At 42.5% G+C, this 23,022-nt stretch overlaps 1 protein-coding gene across 3 annotated transcripts in view; it reads left to right on the forward strand.

The window, feature by feature from the left end:
* Xpd (general transcription and DNA repair factor IIH helicase subunit Xpd) overlaps positions 1-23,022 on the forward strand; it is a 213,631-nt gene that overhangs the window by 31,969 nt on the left and 158,640 nt on the right. For all 3 annotated transcript variants that reach the window (XM_071667819.1, XM_071667817.1, XM_071667818.1), the window contains exon 4: positions 17,315-17,428. In XM_071667819.1, the coding sequence (XP_071523920.1) occupies positions 17,315-17,428 (114 nt within the window). The remainder of the gene's footprint in view (positions 1-17,314; positions 17,429-23,022) is intronic.

The raw sequence follows: 23,022 nt of genomic DNA on the forward strand, positions 1-23,022 counted from the left end.
TCTGTTTCCTTGCGCTACCTCGCTAACGCGGGAGACAGCGACAAAGTAAAAAAAAAAAAAAAAAAAAAAAAAAAAAAAAAAATTGTTAAACTCACAGAGTGCACGAGAGTGCTTATAGCAGGTCTCTTATAGGACTAAGCATGGTGCAAATTTACTATTTATGGTGCTCAAGTAAGAACTTACAGTGAGACAGTATCAAATAATGACACAAAGAATAGGAGCAAACTAGTAAAGTGTTTAGTTAAGGAAAGTGCATTAACACTACTGAGCATCTAGTACTCCTCAGGACAGAGACAGGTAGTCTCGACAGCTCTTCTGCAGCTTCAGAGATGAGAACTTGAATGTTCTCATCATTGTCAGGGTCCAGTTCGCTTTACTCAGGGAGTGAAAGGGACATACATTCATGATAATCCCAGTGAGTCATGCCTTCCACTGCAGCCGTAGTTGTGTTTACAGTGGCTTATTCCCTGTATGGGTAATGAACCAGTAATGTGTCTACAGGGACACTCATGGCCTGTATTTTAAGCAGGGTCCCAGCTAGGGAGAGTATTAGTTGTGTGATGACCATTCCTGTATGCAGCACCAAGGACATGCATAGGGCGTGCTTGACCCAGTGGGTGTGGTACTGTGCGCTGCTGCATGAAACGTGGTTACAGACTGACATGATGTGGAGTACAAGGCTCCATCACTAAGCCACGGACCCACTCATGCCTAGAAACCTGGTTGCAGTCCAGTTACTCAAAATCCACTCAACATTTATTACCAATTGATTCTCATTAAAGTGAACTTTTAACACCAGAGACCTGAGGCAAAGCCACTTATGTGCATCAGGAACTATTGTTTGTGTGACATGTCAGTCGATTAAGGGCATTCACGAGAAGTCCTTTGCATTTGTGAATTAGGATGTTTATTTACTATTAGCAATTGTGTTGGGAAGCATACCACATTATTTCTGATACTGTTAGTAGCCTTAGATATTTAATGTAATAATATCCACAAACCCGTGCATGATGACTGATTATGTTAGTAGTTTTGCAACCAGTTAGATGTTAAGATATTCCAGTGACTGCACACACAGACACATTTCAGTGTCATATTACGAGGACTCATACCATTATATTTAAGTGTTAAATGTAAGAAGGTAATTGGCCTTTCCTTATCCTTCAGGAAAGTGAGTAGTCAAAGTATACTTTGCAGTCCATTGGCCTAGTTGGGCCACTAATGTCATTATTAAGGGGTTTTACTGAAACCATGGCTATGGGCCCCATGGTAATCTCACATGAATAGCACCATCCATCAAATGATAATCTCTGGTAAGTACAACTTACGATAACGTAGCAGCAGTATCATAAACACATTATTTTTTTTCTCCTTTCTTCTAACCTCTACAATTTGTAGCTAAGAGTGTGGTTGCTGAGTAGATTACTCACAGTCCGTTGGCTATGGATAGATGGATGCCTGGGTATTGAGTGATGCTATGAAGCTTTGGTCTGAGGAGGAAGCCATGGATGACCAGCTTACAAGCACTTGGGATGTTTTGCTTGACATGGCAGGACCAGGAGTTCTAGTGATTTTTGGGGTTGTAACTGTGTGGCTCCTTGTGTTAAGGCATGGTTCACATGGAAGAAATGAGCTAGTTAGGTTGCAGGTAGACTCAGAGTTGGTGTCATTCATGGGGAAGAACATGGAGCTAAGGATCTGGTTCTGGAGGCTCTTGCAGTTATAAGGGGATGAGAGCGAAAGGGTTGGGTATATGTTGTGCCACTTAAAAGGGGCGACACCAAGACAAGTGTTTAATGAGAGAACTGAGTGCGATAACATGGCTTAGTTAAAGCAAGCATTGGAGAAGGTTTATGCTCCCAAACTGACATTCAACAGTGGGAAGATAGAATGATGAGTAGGATACTGACAGAGGATGAAACATTATGAGAATTTTTGGATCAGTTGATTGATATAAACTGTGAAGTAAAGTGATTAAGGGATGTGAAGAGCAGCATCAAGCTGAGGAAGCACATTGAGTCCCACTCACACCAATCATTAACAGATTAGGTCAAGTGGATAGCGGCAGATAAGAGAGAGTAGGCAGAGGCAGAACAAAGGAGAGGAACCTGGGAGTAGACAGAAGAGTGCCTTGTTTCCTGTGCAGGGGAGTTGGGCATTATAGGTCTCAGTGCTCAACAGACAGTGACTACTGCACCCAAGGCTATGGGTACAACCAAGCACATGCTGGGAGTTCTCGAGGGACCAGGAGTGGCATACCGGGTACAACCGGCAGTCCAGGGTTAGCCAGCGGGGAAGCCCACAGGGCTCATGTGGTCGAGTGGAGAGGATTTCAGAGGTTGGTGAATTGGGAAATGGAGCGGGCTTGACAGGGACCACCGACCATTCGGGCCACCAGAGTTTTGGGATGTAGAGGTGGGTGGGGCCAAGCAGGAAGAGTGGGGTGTAGTGATCAGGAGGTGCTGGGGGAGGAACCAGTGAAGTTAAGAGCAGCTTGTCTGTGAGTCCATGTGCAGGTGGAAGGTCGGAAGATGTGGGGACTGGCAGACACAGGGTGTAGGTTTCACTGATTGGTTCACGGTGGTATGAGGAGCAACTACTGCCCCAAGGGGTCCCACTTCACCATTGTAACATGAGAATAAAAGGTGTCAGGGGTAACATTGTGCCATGCAAGGGCTACATTGGAGTCTCAGTGGAAGTATGTGGGGTGACTGTACATGTTGAGGGTCTCTTGGTTTGTGATGAGGGGACCAAAGATGTCAACTGCCTGATAGGCATGAATGTTATCGCAGAAATGGTGGAGGTCTGGCCCCATCTGTGTTGGATGAACCAGACACCTGGGAGAATAGAATAATGGAATGAGTGCCTGGAGGAGACTAGACAAGTTCATGCACTGCAGGTTATACCCTGACAACCAAAAGTCAGGTCCCTACCATCCTTCCTTAAAGCAGCAGGCTGGTGGCTGTCAGGATCCCATCCCTAAGGAAAGTCAACCAACACAAAGTGTTGATAGGGCTGCTAGTGGCAGACAATGACAGGTGGACAAGTGAGGAAGTAGCTGTGATTCCCTCTGTCACCATCATGCAGCAAGTCATGGGACATGCTCTGGTGGCCAACCTGTCAAAGGGTCAAAGGAAGTTGCTAAGGAAATGGCTGCTTGGTCAAGTTTGTGCCGGAAGAGAGGTGAAGGAAGTCAGGAAAAGGGATATATGGGTTCAAGGTGTTAAATCTGACAATGCAAGGGGGTGAGCCAAAGGTGAAAGTGTATGAGGAGCAGTTGCCAGAAGATCAGCATCAGGAGATAGTTTGTCTTTTGGAAGAGTTTAGGGATATCTTCAAGGCCAAGGGTCATCCCATTGGCACAGACACTGGGATGCATCACGAAATTCCTGTTATCAATTATTAACCCTATCCTGGTATCGTAGAATTCCACTGAACCAAGTCCCAGAGGTAAAACAGCACATCAGTCAGTTGATAGAACAGGGTGTGAGAGAGCAAAGTGAGAGCCCATACTCAGCAGCAGTGGTCGTTGTTATGAAGCAGGATAGGTCATTGCGACTATGCATTGATTACCGGAGACTCAATATTGTGACCATGAGGGATGCCTTCCCTCTTCCCAGAATCAAGAAACACTGGAGTCACTCACAGGGGCTAAAGTTTTCTCCACATTTTATTTGGCTGTGGGCTATCACCAAATAAAGTAAGTTCCAAAGATAGAGCGAAAGCATCCTTCTGCACACCTTTTGGCCATTTTCAGTACAAGAGGCTCCCTATGGGGCTCTCAGATAGCCCGAGCACATTTCAGCTCTACATAGAATGCACCCGAGGTGATAGGATCTTCTCCACTTTGCTCGTTCATCTAGATGACGTTATGGTGTTCTCGGAGAACATGGATCGACATTTAAAGAGACTGATGGAGTTACTTGAGAGGATGAAGAAGTACGTATTGAAATTCAAGCCAAAAAAGTGCAAACCCATGGCACTGAGGGTCTTGTATTTGGAGTATTAAGTGTCCTTGGAAGGGATCAACACAGGCCTGGAAAAAGTGAGGGTAGTTAGAGAGTGACCAGTGCCAGCAACCATGAGGGGGTGTTGTTCACGCATTTGTAGAACTCTGTTCATTCTACTGGAAGTTCGACAAGAATTTCACTCTGTTAGATGCATCCCAACATCAGCTGATGGGTAGAAAGTCTAGGGAGGATATTAGCACAGCATGGGAGATTGTCTGTTACAGGTTAAAGAAAGCACTAATTGAAGCACCTTTCATAAAATACGTAGACTTAAACCTAGGATTTGATTTAGAGACAGACACCAGCTTCCGGGAACTAGGTGCTGTGTTTTCTCAAATGCAAGATGGCAAACTGCATCCTGTTTGTTTTGCAAGCCAGGGTCTCAGGAGATCGGAGAGGAACATGTCAAGCTACCGTTCAAGAAAATTAGAGATGCTAACACTGAAATGGGTGGTGGTAGATAAGTTTAGAGACTATCTAGTGGGTCGGCCCTTTACTATTTACATTGATAACAGTCCTCAAAGTCACCTGCAAACAGCCAAGCTAGGAGCCGTGGAGAGTAGGTAGTGTGCAGAACTGGAGCAGTTTGAATCCACTATTAAATATAAAGCTGAGCAGGACAACTTAGTAGCTGATGAGCTGTTTAGGAGCTGTCAGGTGGAAGAGGAGGACAGTGAGGAAGAGTACACAGCCATGTGGGTAGAGCAGAGCATGATCTGACCCTGGGGCTCTGGACGCATGACGAATTGCACAGTGGTCAGGCAGAGGTAGGCAAGATGGTGTCCATGAAGAAATCTCTAGGAGAACTGGATGAAAGTGCATTGAGGAAGTGGTCGGAGGATGACAAGTCCCAAAGGTTATATTGAGTGAGACACCAGTTATGGTTCGACAAGGGTTTACTGTGGCATAGAGAGAGTGCAGGCATAAGTTTTTGGCAGGAGTGGCCATTGTTGACACCAAGATTGCAAAATATGTTGTCATGGACATGCCATGACTAAGTCAGTCACCTAGGAAGGAACCACACATTGGGGCTAGTGCACAGTCAAGGTTACTGGCCGGGTCTGGCTACAACAGTCCAGGAATACAAAGCAAAGTGCATGGGGCCATCCCATCAAAAGACCAGAAAGCTATTATGGTGGCCAGAGTGCTGAGAGAGCAAATGTTTGACAGATTCGTGCCACTTGATAAACTGTTGACAGACCAGGGATGTAACTTCATGAGCGTGCTGATACATCAGCTGTATCAGCAATATAGGTTTGATAAGATCAGGGCTTCTTATCACCCGCAGGGAAAAGGTATAGTGGATTGGTTCAACAGAACCTTGCATGGGCTTCTGATTACTCTTGAGGAGGAGACAAAGAAGATGCCAGATCACATGACCACTCTTGTGGCCTAGTATAATGCCACATCACACACTGCCTCTGGCTTGTCACGATTCAGGCTGTTGTTTGGTAGAGAACCCTGGATGATTCATGACCCTGTGGTGGGCTCCTCAGACATGAAGTCGACTGAGGAGTGGGCTAGTGAGTCAGGGGAGACTCATTGTGTGGTGTGGGAGGTGGCATGAGAAGAAGCAAAGGGGATAACTAGAAGGAATAGGGAAGCAGGTGTCAAGGAAAGTAATTGGGTCATGGGACAAGAAGTGTTCTTCCGGAACAACACTAGGATAGGAAGGTGCAAGCTATAAAATCACCAGTATCCGGAGAGATGGAGGATTGTGCATATATTGGATGGTAGGTCAGAACTGCACAAGATCCAACGTAACGAGGGTGACTTCATAGAGATGAGAATGGATCATCGAACCAACCGATGGGCTGCTCCTCCATTGGATCCCAAGGTAGGTCACTCGGAATTAGGGGAACAGAGCAGAGTGCCACATCAGCTGAGGGGTGAAGTTACCAGTGGGGATTGACAGGTGGTGGAATGAATCCAGGTTTGGATGGCTTTAGGGGAGGCACTGGAGACATAGAGGTGGAGGGAGGATGATAAGCCAGAAGACTGGGGAAATGAGAATTGAGTAGTGAGTGCCTAGAGTGTAGGAGAGGGTTTGTGACGTGAAATGGGAATGATTTATGGCAGCTGGTGTTGTAACATATCAGTCGGTAATTAGCCAGAGGAATGGTCATTATGTCTAGATCTCTTGAAAAATGAGCTGGACATTTGTAGATGGGTCGTAGGGCTTGATAGGGTATAGTTGTGACTACAGCCAGGTAGGCTGTGAAACAGGCTTAAGGTGCAATGGCACCAGGATAATGGGTAAGGAATGGTATATTTGTCAGCCTAGTATCGCTTCAGTGAGGGCTGGGGACAGGAGAGAGCAGAGCTAGTAGTCAGGCATGATTGCTATACTGAGGAACCTTGAAAAATGGACCAGACAGTAGGGAAGTGTTGGCATAGTTCAGGCAGTCATGAGGAATGATGAGTGAGTGTGGTAGTCAGCTTTAACATATCAGGATAGAAAAAGATGGTCACAGGGTGGAACTGCGACATTTTTATGAGGGGTTCAAATGTAACAGGGTGAAAGTGTTGGACAATGGGATATTGGTTTGTGTACATATGTTATCGCACGGCCATGCCCCTATTGGGCAGAAGGATTATGTGCCATGGAATCGGCAAAACAACCACACAGACGGGGAATATGCAAGGGACCATTTGGTAACCAGTGTTGTCATATTTTTCTAACCTGTACGAGAGTTTAGTTTTATTGACATGTAGTTATTTGAAATATTGGGAATTTTATAACTTGCCAGTAAAATTACAGGAAGGCCATCAATTGTGGCAGCCCTGTGGGGTCACGAGTGATAGGGGATGTGAGGTCATGCAGGAGGTTGACACACCCCTCAACCCCCTATAACATCCCTCCCACCAGGGGGATGCCAATTATGGATACTCTTGTAAGGTTTTTTAGCTAGTAAGTAGCAAATTATCATAATGTAAGAGTAATGTAAGGAATTAGTGTATAAAATCATCTGTGGCATGTATCATGAATATAGCTGTAGGTAAATTATAGAGATTGTTAAACTTATAGAGTGCACAAGATTGCCTATAGTAGGTCCTGTATAGGATTAAGCCCGGTATGAATTTTAATATTCACGGTGCCCAAATAAGAAACATACTGTGAGACATTATCAGATAATGACACAAAGAATATGCATTGAACATGGAAAATCGAAGGAGTAAACTAGTAAAGTGCTTAGTTAAGGAAAATGCATTAACACTTCTGGGCATCTAGCACTCCTCAGGACAGAGACAGGTACTACTATCTTGTCAGTTCTTCTACAGTGTCGGAGATGAGAACTTGAACACTCGTCACAGTCAAAGTCCTGTTCAATTAACCCGGGGAGTGAAGGGGACATACATGAATACTAATCCTGGTGAATTATACCTTCCACTATGGCTGCAGTTGTGTTTACAGTGGCTCATTCCTTGTATGGGTGACGAGCCAGTAATATGTCTACAGGGACACTCAAAGCCTGTATTTTAAAGAGGGTCCCACCTGGGGAAAGTCTTATCTGTGTGACAACCTATCTTGTGTGCAGTGCCAAGGATATGCTTAGGGTGTGCTTGATCCAGTGGGCATGGTACTGCACACTACTGCGTGAAGCACAGGCATAGACCGAGATGACATGGAGGATGAGAGTCCATCACTGGGCCATGGACACACACCCAGAGACTTGGCTGCAATCCACTTACTCAAACTCCAGCTAAGAACATGTGTTACCAATTGATACTCACTTAAGTGAAATTTTAGCACCAGAGACCAGAGGCAAAGCCACCTGTCAGTATCATGCTGTGCAGCTGGAATTACAGTATATTGTTTGTGTGACATGTCAGTCAGTTAAGGGCATTAACAAGAAGTCCTTTGCAAATGTGAATTAGAATGTATAGTTACCATTTCCAGTTGTGTTAGGATGCATGCCACATTATTTCTGATACTGTTAGTAGCCTTTGATATTTGATGTAATGATATCCACGGACCAATGCTTGATAACTGATTATGGTAGTAGTGTTTAAATCAGATGTTGAGATATTCCAGTGACTGCACACACACAGAAACATGTCACTGTCATATTATGTGGACTCATTTCATTTTATTTAGGTATTAAATGTAAAAAGGTTATTGGCCTTTCCTTATCCTACAGGAAGGTGAGTAGTCAAAGCATGCTTGGCAGTCCTTTGGCCTAGTTGAGTCATTAATATCTTTATTAAGGAGTTTTACTTAAGCCTTGGCTATGGCCCCATGGTAATCTCACTTGAACAGCGCCAGCCATCAAATAATGATCTCTAGTAAGTACAACTAGTAATAATGTTGCAGCAGTATCTTGACTTTATTTTTCTTTTTTTGAAATCCCTACATATATATATATATATATATATATATATATATATATATATATATATATATATATATATATATATTTTTTTTTCATACTATTCGCCATTTCCCGCGATAGCGAGGTAGCGTCAAGAACAGAGGACTGGGCCTCTGAGGGAACACCCTCACCCCCCCCCCCCCTCTGTTCCTTCCTTTGGAAAATTAAAATAAAAAATAAAAAAAAAAATGAGAGGGGAGGATTTCCAGCCCCCCCGCTCCCTTCCCTTTTAGTCGCCTTCTACGACACGCAGGGAATACGTGGGAAGTATTCTTTCTCCCCTATCCCCAGGGATAATATATATTATTATATTTTTTTTTATTATACTTTGTCGCTGTCTCCCGCGTTTGCGAGGTAGCGCAAGGAAACAGACATACACATACATGTACATGTTCATACTTGCTCACCTTCATCCATTCCTGGCACCATGAAACAGCATCACCACCTCCTGCATGAGTAAAGTAGTGCTAGGAAACAGACGAAGAAAGGCCACATTAACCTACACTCATTCTCTATCTGTCGTGTGATGCACCAAAACCATAGCTCCCTTTCCACATCCAGCCCCACAAACCTTTTAATGGTTTACCACGAGTGTTTCACATGCCCTAGCTCAACCCATTGACTGCATGTCAACCTCAACATACCACATTGTACTAATTCACTGTATTCCATACATGCCTTTCACCCTACTGCATGTTCAGGCTCCAGTCACTCAGAATCTTTTTCACTCTATCCTTCCACCTCCAATTTGGTCTCCCTTCTGATATGTATATCCTCTTTGTCAGCCTTTCCTCACTCATTCTCTCCATATGTCCAAACCATTTCAACACACCCTCTTCTGCTATCTCCACTACACTCTTTTTATTACCATACATCTCTTACCTTTTCATTACTTACTCGATCAAACCACCTCACACCGCATATTGTCCTCAAACATTTTGTCTCCAACACGTCCACCCTCCTCTGCACAACTACATGAATAGCCCATGACTCGCAACCATATGATATTGTTGGAACTACTATTCCTTCAAACCTAACCATATTTCCTCTCTGAGAAAATGTTCTGTCTTTCCACACATTCTTCATCGCTCTCAGAATCCCCCCTCCACTTTATGTCTTGCTTCTATTTCCCTGGTTCTGTTTGCTACTGCTTCTGTTTCCCTGGTTCCGTTTGCTACTAAGTCCACTACCAGATATCTTAAACATTTCACTTCCTCCAGTTTTTTCCATTCAACCTTACATCCCAACTAACTTGTCCCACAGCCCTGCTGAAGCTAATAATTACCTTGCTTGTATTCACATTTACTCTCAAACTTCTTCCACATATTTTTCCAAACTCATTCACCATCTTCTGCAGTTTCTCACTTGAATCAGCTACCAGTGCTGTATCATCAGTGAACAACAATTGCTTCACTTCCCAGGCCCTCTTATCCCAACAGACTGCATACTTGCCCGTCTCCAGAATTCTTGCATTTGCCTCCCTAACCACCCCATCCATAAACAAATTAAACAACCATGGTGACATCACCAGCCCCTGCCACAGACCAGCCTTCACTGGAAACGAATCATTCTCTTCTCTTCCTACTCGTACACATGCCCTACACCCGTGATAAAAACTTCTCTGCTTTTGGCAGCTTACCTCCTACATAAACACACACACACACACACACACACACACACACACATACATACACATATACATATTCATACTTGCTCACCTTTATCCATTTCCAGTGGCACCTAGCCCTTCAGGAAACAGCATCACCATCCTCTGCGTCTGTGAGGTAGCACCAGGAAGCATGGGAAAAAGAAAGCACTTTCACTCACATCCATTCTCTAGCTGTCATGTGTGATGGACCAGACCCACAGCTCCCTATTCACATCTAGGCCCCATAGACCTTTGTATGGTTTATCTCAGATGTTTCACATATACCGTATCGTTCCAGTTCACTCTTTCCAAGCATGCCTTTCGTCCTTGTGCATGTTCAGGCCCCGATTGCTCAAAAATTTTCTCATTCTATCTTTCCATCTCCAGTTTGGTCTCGTGGTTCTCTTTGTTCCCTCCATTTCTGACCCATGTTTCCTCTTTGTCAACTTTTCTGCTCTCATTCTTTCCATATGTCCAGGCCATTTCAACAAACACTTTACTGTTATCTCAACCACACTTTTTCTTTATTTTTGTGCATCTCTCTTACCCTTTCATTACTTAATCTATCAAACCCCCTCACACTACACATTATCCTCAGACATTTAATTTCCAACACATCCACCATCCTTCACACAACCCTATCTATAGCCCATGCCTCGCAACCAGATGATATTGTTGGAATTTCTATTCCTTCAAATATACCCATTTTTGTTCTCCGAGATAACATTTTCTCTTCACACATTCTTCATCACTCCAAGAAAGGCCCCCCCCCCCCCCCCCCCCCCCCCCCCCCCACACACACACACACACACACACACACACACACACACACACACACACACACACACACACACACCCCACACACACACACACACACACACACCAACCCACCCTGTGACTCGTTTATGCTTCCATGGTTGCATTTGCCACCAAGTCCACACCCAGATATCTGAAACACTTCACTTCCTCCAATTTTTGCATTCCAGCGAACATGTCCCTGAACCCTGCTGAACCAAATAACCTTGCTTTCATTCACATTTACTGTCAACTTTCTCCTTTCTCAAACTCTTTCAAACTGTCACCAACTTTTGCTGTTTCTCATTTGAATCAGCCACCAGTGCTGTATCATTGGCAAACAACAGCTGAGTCACTTCTCAGGCCCACTCATCCCCAACAGACTGCTTAGTCGTTTCTATCTCCTCTTACATTTACCTCCCTCACCACCCTATCCATAGACAAATTAGATAACCATGGTGACACCACACACCCCTGCTGCAGAGTGACCTTCACTAGGAATCATTCATTCTTCTCTCTTCCTACTTGTACAAATGCCTTACTCCCTTGATAAAAAAGATAATTCTCACTGCTTCTGGCAGCTTCCCTCCTACACCATATATTCTTAATATCCTCCACAAAGCATCTGTATGAACCCTATCATGTGTCTTTTCTAGATCCGTAAATGCCATATACAAATCTGTCTGTTTTTCTAAGTATTTCTCACACACATTCTTCAAAGAGAACTCCTGATCCACACATTCTCTACCACTTCAGAAACCACACTGCTCCTCCTCAATCTGATGCTCTGTCCATGCCTTCACCCTATCAATCAATACCTTCCCATACAACATACCAGGAATATTCAGCAAACTTATACCTCTGTAGTTTGAACACTCGCTTTTTTTCCCTTTACCTATATACAATGGCATTATAACATGCATTCCACCAATCCTCAGGCACTTTACCATGGTCTATACATACACTTGAGTATCCCTGCCAACCAGTCAACAACACAGTCATCTTCTTTCTTAATGAATTCAGCTGCAACACCCTTGACTCCTGTCACCTTGCTGCATTTCATGCTCTTCAAGGCTTTCACCACCTCTTCTTTCATCACCAAACCAGTCTCTGTGACTCTTACTTCGCATACCACCCCAACCAAAGCACCCTACATCTTTCACTCTATCATCAAACATTTAATAATCCTTTGATGCACTCAGTCCATCTCCTCCACACTTCACTACCTGTTATCACTTCCCATTTAACCCCTTCACCAATGTTCCCATTTGTTCTCTTGTCTTTTTCACATTATTTACATCCTTTCAAAGCATATTTTTATTCTCCCTAAAGCTTGAGAATGCTTTCTCACCCAAACTCTTATTTGCCTTCTTTTTCAACCCCTGCACCATCCACTTGACCTCTGCTGCATTCTCTGATACATCTCACAATCATTTGCACCCCTTCACTGTAAGTTCCACGAAAAAGCCTCTCTTTTCTGTTTCAGTAGCAACTTTACTTCTTGATCCCATCACTCACTACCTTTTTAATCTGCCCACCTCCTGCTTTTTGCATGTCACATGCTCTTGCACATGCCATCACTGCTTCCCTCATTACCTCCTATTCCTCATCCACTTCCCTCACTTCATTTAATCTCACCTTTTGCCATTCTATACTTAATCCTTGTTGGTATTTCTTCACACAAGTCTCCTTTCTAAGCTCACTTATTCTCGCCACTCTCATCTACTTGACATTGATTCCTCCTTTTCAAAAACCTATACAGATCTTTACCCAAGCTTTCACAAGATAGCGATCAGACATCCCACCAGCAGCCCCTCTCAGCACATTTACTTCCAAAAGTGTTTCTTTTACACACTTATCAATTAATACATAATCTAATGATGTCAATTGATCATCTCTCCTTCTCAAATATGTATTCAAGCTCTTCTCCATTTCCATTCATAACACTAAATACTCAATGCTAACCATTTGTACCTCCTACTACCACAATACTTACCTCTTCATTTAAATCACCCATCACTAATAGCCGGTCTTTTGCAACAAAACTGTGGATGTAATCGCTCAGCCTGCTCCCAGAACAATTGCCTCTCATGATCTTTCGTTTCTCATGGCCAGGTGTATAAGCACCAATAATTAATCAACCATCTCTCGCCATCCACTTTCAGTTTTACTCACATCAGTCTAGAATTTACTTCCTTGCACTCTGTCACACACTCCCATTACTCCTGCTTCAGGAGTAGTGCTACTTTTTCCTTAACTCGTGTCCTCTCACCAACCTCTGACTTTACTCCGAAGACATCTCCAAACCATTGTTTCCCTTTACCCTTGAGCATCATTTCACCCAGAGCCAGAACATCCAGGTTTCTCTCCTCAAGCATACGACCTATCTCTCCCCCCTTTTCATCTTGGTTACATCCACACACATTCAGACACCCCAATCTGAACCTTCAAGGAGGATGAGCACTCCCCACCTGGCTCCTAAAGTTTCCTCTTTTAGAAAGTGAAATACAAGAATGGGAGGGTTTCCAGCCCCTCATCTCTGCCTGCTTTTGTTGCCTTCTACTGCATGCTGGGAATACAGAGGTAAAATCCTTTCTCCCCTACTTGATTGCTGTCTCTCAAGGTGACACTAGGAAAAGATGAAGAAAGACTGCATTCCCTCAAATTTATCCTCTATCTGTCATGAGCAGTGCTCTGAAACTACAGCCCCCTATCTACAACTAGGCTTTACAAGTGCCATGGTTCACCCTGGCCACTTCACACACCCTGATCAGTCCATTGACAGCACAGTGACATCTGTATGCCACATTGTTCCAGTTCATTCTATATCCTGCACACTTTTCACCCCTTGCATGTTTTGCCCTGATCACTCAAAATCTTTTTCACTGCATTTCTTCATCTCCAGTTTGGTCTCCCCTCTCTCTCTGTCCTCTCCTCTTCTGACACATATATTTTCATTGTCAACTTCTCACCCATTCTCTCCATATGTCCAAACCTTTTCAGCACATCTCTTCAGTTCTTTCTGCCACACTCTTTTTATTGCCACACCTCTCTCTTACCCTTTTATTTCATACTTGATCAAACCACTTTACACCACATTTTGTCCTCAACCATTTTATTTCCAACACATTTCTGCACATCCTCATCTGGGGACTATTATATGGTGGAACATAGCCATATTTGCCCTCCCAGACAATGATTTTCTTTCTTCTCATTCTTCAATGCTCCCAAAAACTTCACTCATTCACCCACCTTATGACTGACATTCACTTCCATAGTTCCATTTGCTTCCATTTCCATTCTCAGATATTTAAAACACATCACTTTTGAATTTTGTCCATTCAAACTCACTCCCCAGCTTACCTGTTCCCTTACCCTGCTAAGCTCATCAACTTTGTTTTTTCTTCACATTTACTCTCAACTTCCTCCTTTCATGCACTCTTCCAAACTTGCTCATTGATTTTTGCAGTTTTTCAGTTGAATATGTCACCAGTGTCCTATCATCCTTTATCATCAGCAAGCAACAAATGATATACTTTCCTTGCCGTCTCATCCCTTACAGACCATATACTCGCCCTTATCTTCAACTTACCAGATACACTCGACAGACTTTTACCTCTGCAGTTTGAACACTCATATTTATGCCCCTTGCCGTTATACATCATTTCTATACATGCATTCTGCCAATTCACAGGCACCCCATCATGATTCAGTCATAGTGAAAATCCTTACAAACCATTCAACAATACAGTCACCCTCATAGTACATCCAACTGCAGTACTATGTACTCCAGCCACCTTGCCACATTTCATCGTATATGAGGCTTTCTTCACCTTTTTCTCTCTTCACCAAACCACTTTCTTTGACTTTCTCACTTCGCATACCACCCTGACCCAAACACCCTACATCTGCCACCCTATCATTGAACACATTCAATAATTCTTCAAAATACTCATCCATCTCCTCCTCACTTCATCAGAACCTGTTACCACTTCCCCTTTTGATGTTCTTATTTACTCCCTTGTTTTTTTGGACTTTATTAACCTTCTTCCAAAACATCCTATTCTTAAATTTTAATGATACTTGTTCACTCCATTTCTCATTTGCCCTCTTCTTCAATCCCAGCACCTTTCTTTCATACATACCCCAATCATTTGCACTCCTTCCCTTTAAGTACCACCCAAATATTTCTCATCTCTTTCACAAGCTGCTTTACTTCTTCATCCCACCACTCTCTTCCATTTGTAATCTGCCCCTCCTACACCTTTTGCATGCCTCATGCAATTTTTGTACTTGCCAGTACTGCTGCCCTAAATACCTCCCATTCCTCACTCACTCTCTGTGCTTCATTTGCTATCACCTATTGCCAATCTACACTCAGTCCCTCCTGGTATTTCTTCATACAAGCCTCTTCTCCAGGCTCATTTATTCTCACCACTTTCTTCTTCTGATATTGTTTTCTCTCAAAAAATCATTAGAAATCTTCATTCTTGTCTCCACAAGATAGTGATCAGACATCCTACCAGCTGCCCATCCCTGCAGATTTACATCCAAAAGCCTTTCTTTTACTTTCCTTTACTTACTTAATTGATAATCCAAAAATTCCCACTGACTTGTTTTTTTATGGCTCCAGTCATGCGTAGATATTCACATGAAGGCCAGGCCTTAATTGAAATATAGAGATGATTTTGAAAAGGAAAAAGGAGAGACAAAGGGAAGTATTTATAGATTTTTCAGGGAGTAAAAGACCTGTTTTTTAAGATGGACTAGGTTATAGTTTTTGAGAAAGGCACAAGAAGACAGAGAGCTCCAGAGCTTCAAGATGTAGGGGAAGAAACAGTCATCAAAACATCCCGATACATCATTGTGTATGTCCCTCATTTCAAACCAGGTATTCCCAATACCAGTCCTTTTTCAGCACAACTCCACAAGCTCTTCACCATTTTCATTCATAATGCTGAATACCCCATGCACACCAATTATACCCTGAACTGCTAAATTGCTTACTTTCACATGTATATCACCTATTACTAATACCCGGTTTCATGCACCAAAACTGCTGACACATGCACTCAGCTGCTCCAAAGACACTTGCCTCTCATGATCTTTCTTCTCATGGGCTGGTGCATAAGTACTAATAATCAACCATCTTTCACCATCCACTTTCATTTTTACCCACATCAGTCTAGAATTTACTGCCTTACACTTTTTAACACACACTTTCAACTCCTGCTTTAGGAGTAGTACTCCTTCCTTAGCTCTTGTCCTTTCACCAACCTTTGACTTTCTTCCTTAGACATTTCCAAACCATTCAACACTTTTACCCTTGAGCTTTATTTCACTAAGAACCAGAACATCCAAGATTTTTCCTCAAATGTACTGTCTATTTCTCCTCTCTTTCCATCTTGATTACATCCACAAACATTTAGACACCTTAGCCTGAGCTTTCATAGAGGATAAATACTCCCTGCTTGGCTCCTTGGGTTCCATCTTTTGGAAACTGATATACAACAAAGTGGAAGTTTCCACCCCCTTGTTCCTGCCCCCTTTAGTCACCTTCTATGACACACAAGGAGTACAAAGGTAGAATTCTCTCTCTCCATCCCCAGTGGTTCTTTAAGATGTACTTATATGTTTTCCTATATTTCTGCAAGTTACAAGTTAGATAAACATAGTTGTAGTTTTAGATCCTAATTTCATGATTTAACATGGGCGCACTTTGCACAGAACTTAGATTTTAACTTCTCAAAAATATTACAGTGGACTTGTATATAGGCTGACACCCCATCCCTTCCCCCACCTGCACCTTACTTTTTACATATTATTTTGGTCGTTGATAGAAAATCAAGCTGTATATGAGTATTTACAGTAATACAAGATAAATTATTTCTTTTATTATACAAATTATTTCTTTTATTATACAATCGCCTCCAGTAGTGGTCCTGTAAATTTGGCTTGCCACCCTGATGATGCAGTGATACTTTGGCAGTGTATGGTTGATTTTAATGCATGATATTTTTTCAGATTGATTTGTTAGGTTGCTAGTGACATCTGTTGATAACAGATAGAATCATGTATCAACTTGGAATTCAAAAGAGGGTGGGAGGAATTTGTTTTACATGAGGCTTGTTGCAGTTGTGCAATTCATTGGTTTCCGACCAGTGGGCTATGGGGATTGTTGTAGATTCAGTAAATGACCATGCTAAGTGATGAGTTTATTTAACATTTTGTTACATTTGCATGGTTGTTATAGAGTCTTTATAGTATTTCAGTCTTGTTTGTTACCAGTAATCATCCATATATCCCAGAATATATGTATTTTATTGGTTGACAAAATAAAAGGTGGGCTACAAGTTCTTCAGATAAGCTGTATTTGGCCATCACCTCAAAAATGTTGGGAACCACTTGTGTAATTGGATTCATATGAGATATGTCACACTTCAAATGTTGAATGATATATAATTAATGGTATTTTAACTGTTTTCCAGGTAATAGAGGAGCTTCGAAAGCTTAAGATCTACATTGAGAAGGAAACTGGAGAACCATCCAACATCATTGGAGTGGCTTTGGCTTCTAGAAAACATCTTTGTATTAATCCTGAGGTTTGTTTGATATATGTTTCCAGTCTTAAGAATGGAGAGGAAAAGGCTGGAAGAAGATTTGTGGTGTGAAGTGGGTAAATTCTGTAAAGAAATTTTCAGAGAGGTGTGGTAGTAACTGCAATCTGATTGATTGGGCCAATTAGGGGATTTTAAAATGGTTTAAGCATATGGAGAGGAATAAGCAAAGAAAGTCTAACTGGAGGATCTGGGTGTTGAAGGAGCAAGGTAGGGGAGACTTTGGATTTGGAAGGATGGAATGAAGGAGGCTATGGGTGTCAAGGACTGAATATTCAGGAGGGCAAGAGGCATGCAGTCAATAGAATGAATTGGATTGATGTTTTATATGGGGGGATGATATTGTCAGTGGGAACTAGGACATATCAAGTGGTCATTATGAACCATGGAGTAGTATGTTGGGCTTGGCTTTGTTTTCAGTACATTATACATAACAGCTATAGATTGGATGTTTGGAAGTTTTTAGGCAGCTAATGACCAGGGAGGTATTGGGACTGTTTGTGATGGCTGTGTTGTAGGCCAGCACTTTAGTTGCACTTCTTTGACCCAGGTAGCTGTCTTTTTCTCTCTTTCTCACCCATGCATGTACTACTGGCATTCTGTCCACAAAGATACAATCTCTCCTTGTCATACATAACTCTTGACAGTGCTGTAAATCACTATGTTCTAGCTCTGCCTTTTGGCAAAATGGTTGGAATAATAGATTGATAGGTAGGAACATATAGGCAGGAGCATGAGGTAGAAGAAGTCAGTACGAACATTAGGTAGAAGTCTCTGCAAACACCATTAGAGTTGCCATCTGCCAGTGGCCTGTTAAGGATGAGGCACTAAAGGCTAAGAAGCTGCACTGGAGTTCACTAGTTATAAAGACTCTATTGCCATAGCCACCAACTTGAAGGAGTCCCAGTTGGGAACAGGTGTCAGAGATATAGATAGAAGTGATGCTGTTGTTTTTTCTTTCTAATGTTACCTTCCTAAGTGGAACTAGGTTATATGAAGAGATCATAATAAACCATGGAGTAGTATGCAGGTCTTGACTTAGTTTTCATGTTGGATATTTGGAAATGAGGCCATTGTTTTTTCTCTTTTATGTAACATTTCAAAGTCAGGTAAACCAACAAAGTACTGTATAAAAAGAAATAGAAAAGCTCTTATGTAATGTTACAGTATATGTATTTTATTTTCTTGCTAAGGAGGTTTGCCAATGTTTTATGAGAGAGATAACTTGAAAGTTACTCTAGGGTTGGATTTTTCTACAATCAGAGCAGGTTGAGGGACTGATTAACCATTAACCACCTGGTGAAATGCAAATTCTTGCTCTCAGTTTGGAAAAAATCTTCATATAATGTTTCCCTGATTGATTTGAAAAAATACATGTAAGAGTAAAAGATGTCAAAAAAATAAGCTAATATACGTGAATATAGTATGGTGCTTAAGTTAATATGTAGAGGGTTGGAGGGAGCACAGTTGGCGGAGGGGCTGCAGAAAGGGGTGGTAGAAAGTGGGTTGTGGGGGTGAGCCTCTGAGGCTGATTCAGTTATATGAAAGATAAAGGATAAAAGATGAAAGATGTTCTGGAAGGAGGTAAATAAAGTGCGTAAGACAAGGGAGCAAATGGGAACTTCAGTGAAGGGCGCAAATGGGGAGGTGATAACAAGTAGTGGTGATGTGAGAAGGAGATGGAGTGAGTATTTTGAAGGTTTGTTGAATGTGTTTGATGATAGAGTGGCAGATTTAGGGTGTTTTGGTCGAGGTGGTGTGCAAAGTGAGAGGGTTAGGGAAAATGATTTGGTAAACAGAGAAGAGGTAGTAAAAGGTTTGCGGAAGATGAAAGCCGGCAAGGCAGCAGGTTTGGATAGTATTGCAGTGGAATTTATTAAAAAAGGGGGTGACTGTATTATTGACTGATTGGTAAGGTTATTTAATGTATGTATGACTCATGGTGAGGTGCCTGAGGATTGGCGAAATGCATGCATAGTGCCATTGTACAAAGGCAAAGGGGATAAGAGTGAGTGCTCAAATTACAGAGGTATAAGTTTGTTGAGTATTCCTGGGAAATTATATGGGAGGGTATTGATTGAGAGGGTGAAGGCATGTACAGAGCATCAGATTGGGGAAGAGCAGTTTGGTTTTAGAAGTGGTAGAGGATGTGTGGATCAGGTGTTTGCTTTGAAGAATGTATGTGAGAAATACTTAGAAAATGGATTTGTATGTAGCATTTATGGATCTGGAGAAGGCATATGATAGAGTTGATAGAGATGCTCTATGGAAGGTATTAAGAATATATGGTGTGGGAGGCAAGTTGTTAGAAGCAGTGAAAAGTTTTTATCGAGAATGTAAGGCATGTGTACGTGTAGGAAGAGAGGAAAGTGATTGGTTCTCAGTGAATGTAGGTTTGCGGCAGGGGTGTGTGATGTCTCCATGGTTGTTTAATTTGTTTATGGATGGGGTTGTTAGGGAGGTGAATGCAAGAGTTTTGGAAAGAGGGGCAAGTATGAAGTCTGTTGGGGATGTGAGAGCTTGGGAAGTGAGTCAGTTGTTGTTCGCTGATGATACAGCGCTGGTGGCTGATTCATGTGAGAAACTGCAGAAGCTGGTGACTGAGTTTGGTAAAGTGTGTGAAAGAAGAAAGTTAAGAGTAAATGTGAATAAGAGCAAGGTTATTAGGTACAGTAGGGTTGAGGGTCAAGTCAATTGGGAGGTAAGTTTGAATGGAGAAAAACTGGAGGAAGTGAAGTGTTTTAGATATCTGGGAGTGGATCTGGCAGCGGATGGAACCATGGAAGCGGAAGTGGATCATAGGGTGGGGGAGGGGGCGAAAATTCTGGGAGCCTTGAAGAATGTGTGGAAGTCGAGAACATTATCTCGGAAAGCAAAAATGGGTATGTTTGAAGGAATAGTGGTTCCAACAATGTTGTATGGTTGCGAGGCGTGGGCTTTGGATAGAGTTGTGCGCAGGAGGATGTATGTGCTGGAAATGAGATGTTTGAGGACAATGTGTGGTGTGAGGTGGTTTGATCGAGTAAGTAATGTAAGGGTAAGAGAGATGTGTGGAAATAAAAAGAGCGTGGTTGAGAGAGCAGAAGAGGGTGTTTTGAAATGGTTTGGGCACATGGAGAGAATGAGTGAGGAAAGATTGACCAAGAGGATATATGTGTCGGAGGTGGAGGGAACGAGGAGAAGTGGGAGACCAAATTGGAGGTGGAAAGGCGGAGTGAAAAAGATTTTGTGTGATCGGGGCCTGAACATGCAGGAGGGTGAAAGGAGGGCAAGGAATATAGTGAATTGGATCGATGTGGTATACTGGGGTTGACGTGCTGTCAGTGGATTGAATCAGGGCATGTGAAGCGTCTGGGGTAAACCATGGAAAGCTGTGTAGGTATGTATATTTGCGTGTGTGGACGTATGTATATACATGTGTATGGGGGGGGGGTTGGGCCATTTCTTTCGTCTGTTTCCTTGCGCTACCTCGCAAACGCAGGAGACTGCGGCAAAAGAAAAAAAAAAAAGAAAAAAAGGGGGGTATTTAGAAACAAGTTTGCTAGCATGACTAATATGGGAATGAGATGACCCTAAAGGCAATGCTTAGATTTTCCTGCAGAGGTGGTGGGAGAGAGGGGGTGAGCTTCATAACCCAAATTCCCTTAATGACATTCATCAATATTTTTATTTACTATTTAAACATTTAAACATCTCGGAGAGCAAAAATGGGTTTGTTTGAAGGAATAGTGGTTCCAACAATGTTATATGGTTGTGAGGCATGGGCTATAGATAGGGTTGTGCAGAGGGTGGATGTGTTGGAAATGAGATGTTTCAGTACAATATGTGGTGTGAGGTGGTTTGATCAAGTAAGTAATGAAAGGGTAAGAGAGATGTGTGGTAACAAAAAGAGTGTAGTTGAGAGAGCAGAAGAGGGTGTATTGAAATGGTTTGGTCACTTTGAGAGAATGAGTGAGCAAAGATTAACATAGAGAATATATATGTCAGAGGTGGAGGGAACAAGGAGAATTGGGAGACCAAGTTGGAGGTGGAAGGATGAAGTGACAAAGATTTTGAGTGATTGAGGCCTAATGATACATGAGGGTGAAAGGCATGCAAGGAATAGAGTGAATTGGAATGATATGGTATACCGGGGTCTACATACTGTCAGTGGATTGAACCAGGGCATGTGAAGCGTGTGGGGTAAACCATAGAAAGTTTTGTGGGGCCTGGATGTGGAAAGGGAGCTGTGGTCTCGGTGCATTACACATGACCGGTAGAGACTGAGTGTGAACGAATGTGGCCTTTGTTGTCTTTTCCTAGTGCTACCTCACATGCACACTGGGGGAGGGGGGTGCCATTTCATGTGTGACGGGGTGGCGGTGGGAATGGATGAAGGCAGCATGTATGAATATGTACATGTTCTATATATGTATATGTCTGTGTATGTATATGTATATATATGTTGAAGTGTATAGGTATGTATATGTGCGTGTGTGGGTGCTTATGTATACACATGTATATGTGGATGGGTTGGGTCATTCTTTCGTCTGTTTCCTTGCACTGCCTCGCTAACACGGGAGACAGCGACAAAGTATAATGATAATGATAATATTAAGCATACATGCATATTGTTACTACATTGTTATTCCTGGGGAGTAGAGGAGAAAGAATTCTACCTCAGTATTCCCTGCATGTTGTAGAAGGCAACTAAGAGGGGCAGGAACACCCCTTCCTTCTTGTATTCCAAATTCTAAAAAATGGAAAAGAAGTAGCCAAGTGAGGAGTACTCATCCTCCTTAAAAACTCAGTCTGAGGTGTTTAAATGTATGTAGATGCAGTATGAGAAGGAGAGATAGGTAGTATGTTTCAGGAAAGGAACCTGGATATTCTGGCTCTGACTGAAACAGTTGTCAAGGGTAAAGGTGACGAATGGTTTGGGAATGTCATAGCGATAAATTCAGGCATTGGTTTCAGGGCAAGAGTTAAGAAAGGGGTATCACTAAGGATCAAGCAGGAGTTGTGGAAATGTGAAAAAGTGTAAGGAAATGAGCTTCAGACTGATGTGGGTAAAAATGAAAGCAAGTTGTGAGAGAGAGATGATTATTATTGCTTATGTCACCTGGCCTTTGGAAGCAGGGTGATGAGAGGCAGGTGTTTTAGGGATGTGTGAGTGATCATGTCAGCAGTATGATGCTAGAGACTGGGTACTAGTAGTGTATAAGTTAGATGTGAGAGTAAGTAGTCCCATTTTAGTACATAATTGGGGGACATGGCATGAGTAGGAATGGTGAACAGCTGGTGGAGTTGTGCTGAAAAAAGTCTGGTGATAGGGAATACCTGGTTTAAAAAGAGGGAAATATTTAACTGTGTTTAGATGAGTAGGAAAGATAGTCAGAGGGCATTATTGTATTATATACTAATTGATAGGCATGCAAAAGAGAGCCTCTTGGATGTGAATGTGCTGATAGGGGCAGCTAGTAGGAAGTCTGACCATTACTTGATGGAGGCAAGGGTGAGGATTTAGATTTTTGGAAAACAGGAAATTATGTGTGGGAAGAGGATGGTGAAAGTAAGTGAGCTTTATAAAGAGACATGTG

The sequence above is a fragment of the Panulirus ornatus genome, chromosome 12 (assembly GCF_036320965.1).
Source record: "Panulirus ornatus isolate Po-2019 chromosome 12, ASM3632096v1, whole genome shotgun sequence".
In the NCBI taxonomy this organism is placed as follows: Eukaryota; Metazoa; Arthropoda; class Malacostraca; order Decapoda; family Palinuridae; genus Panulirus; species Panulirus ornatus.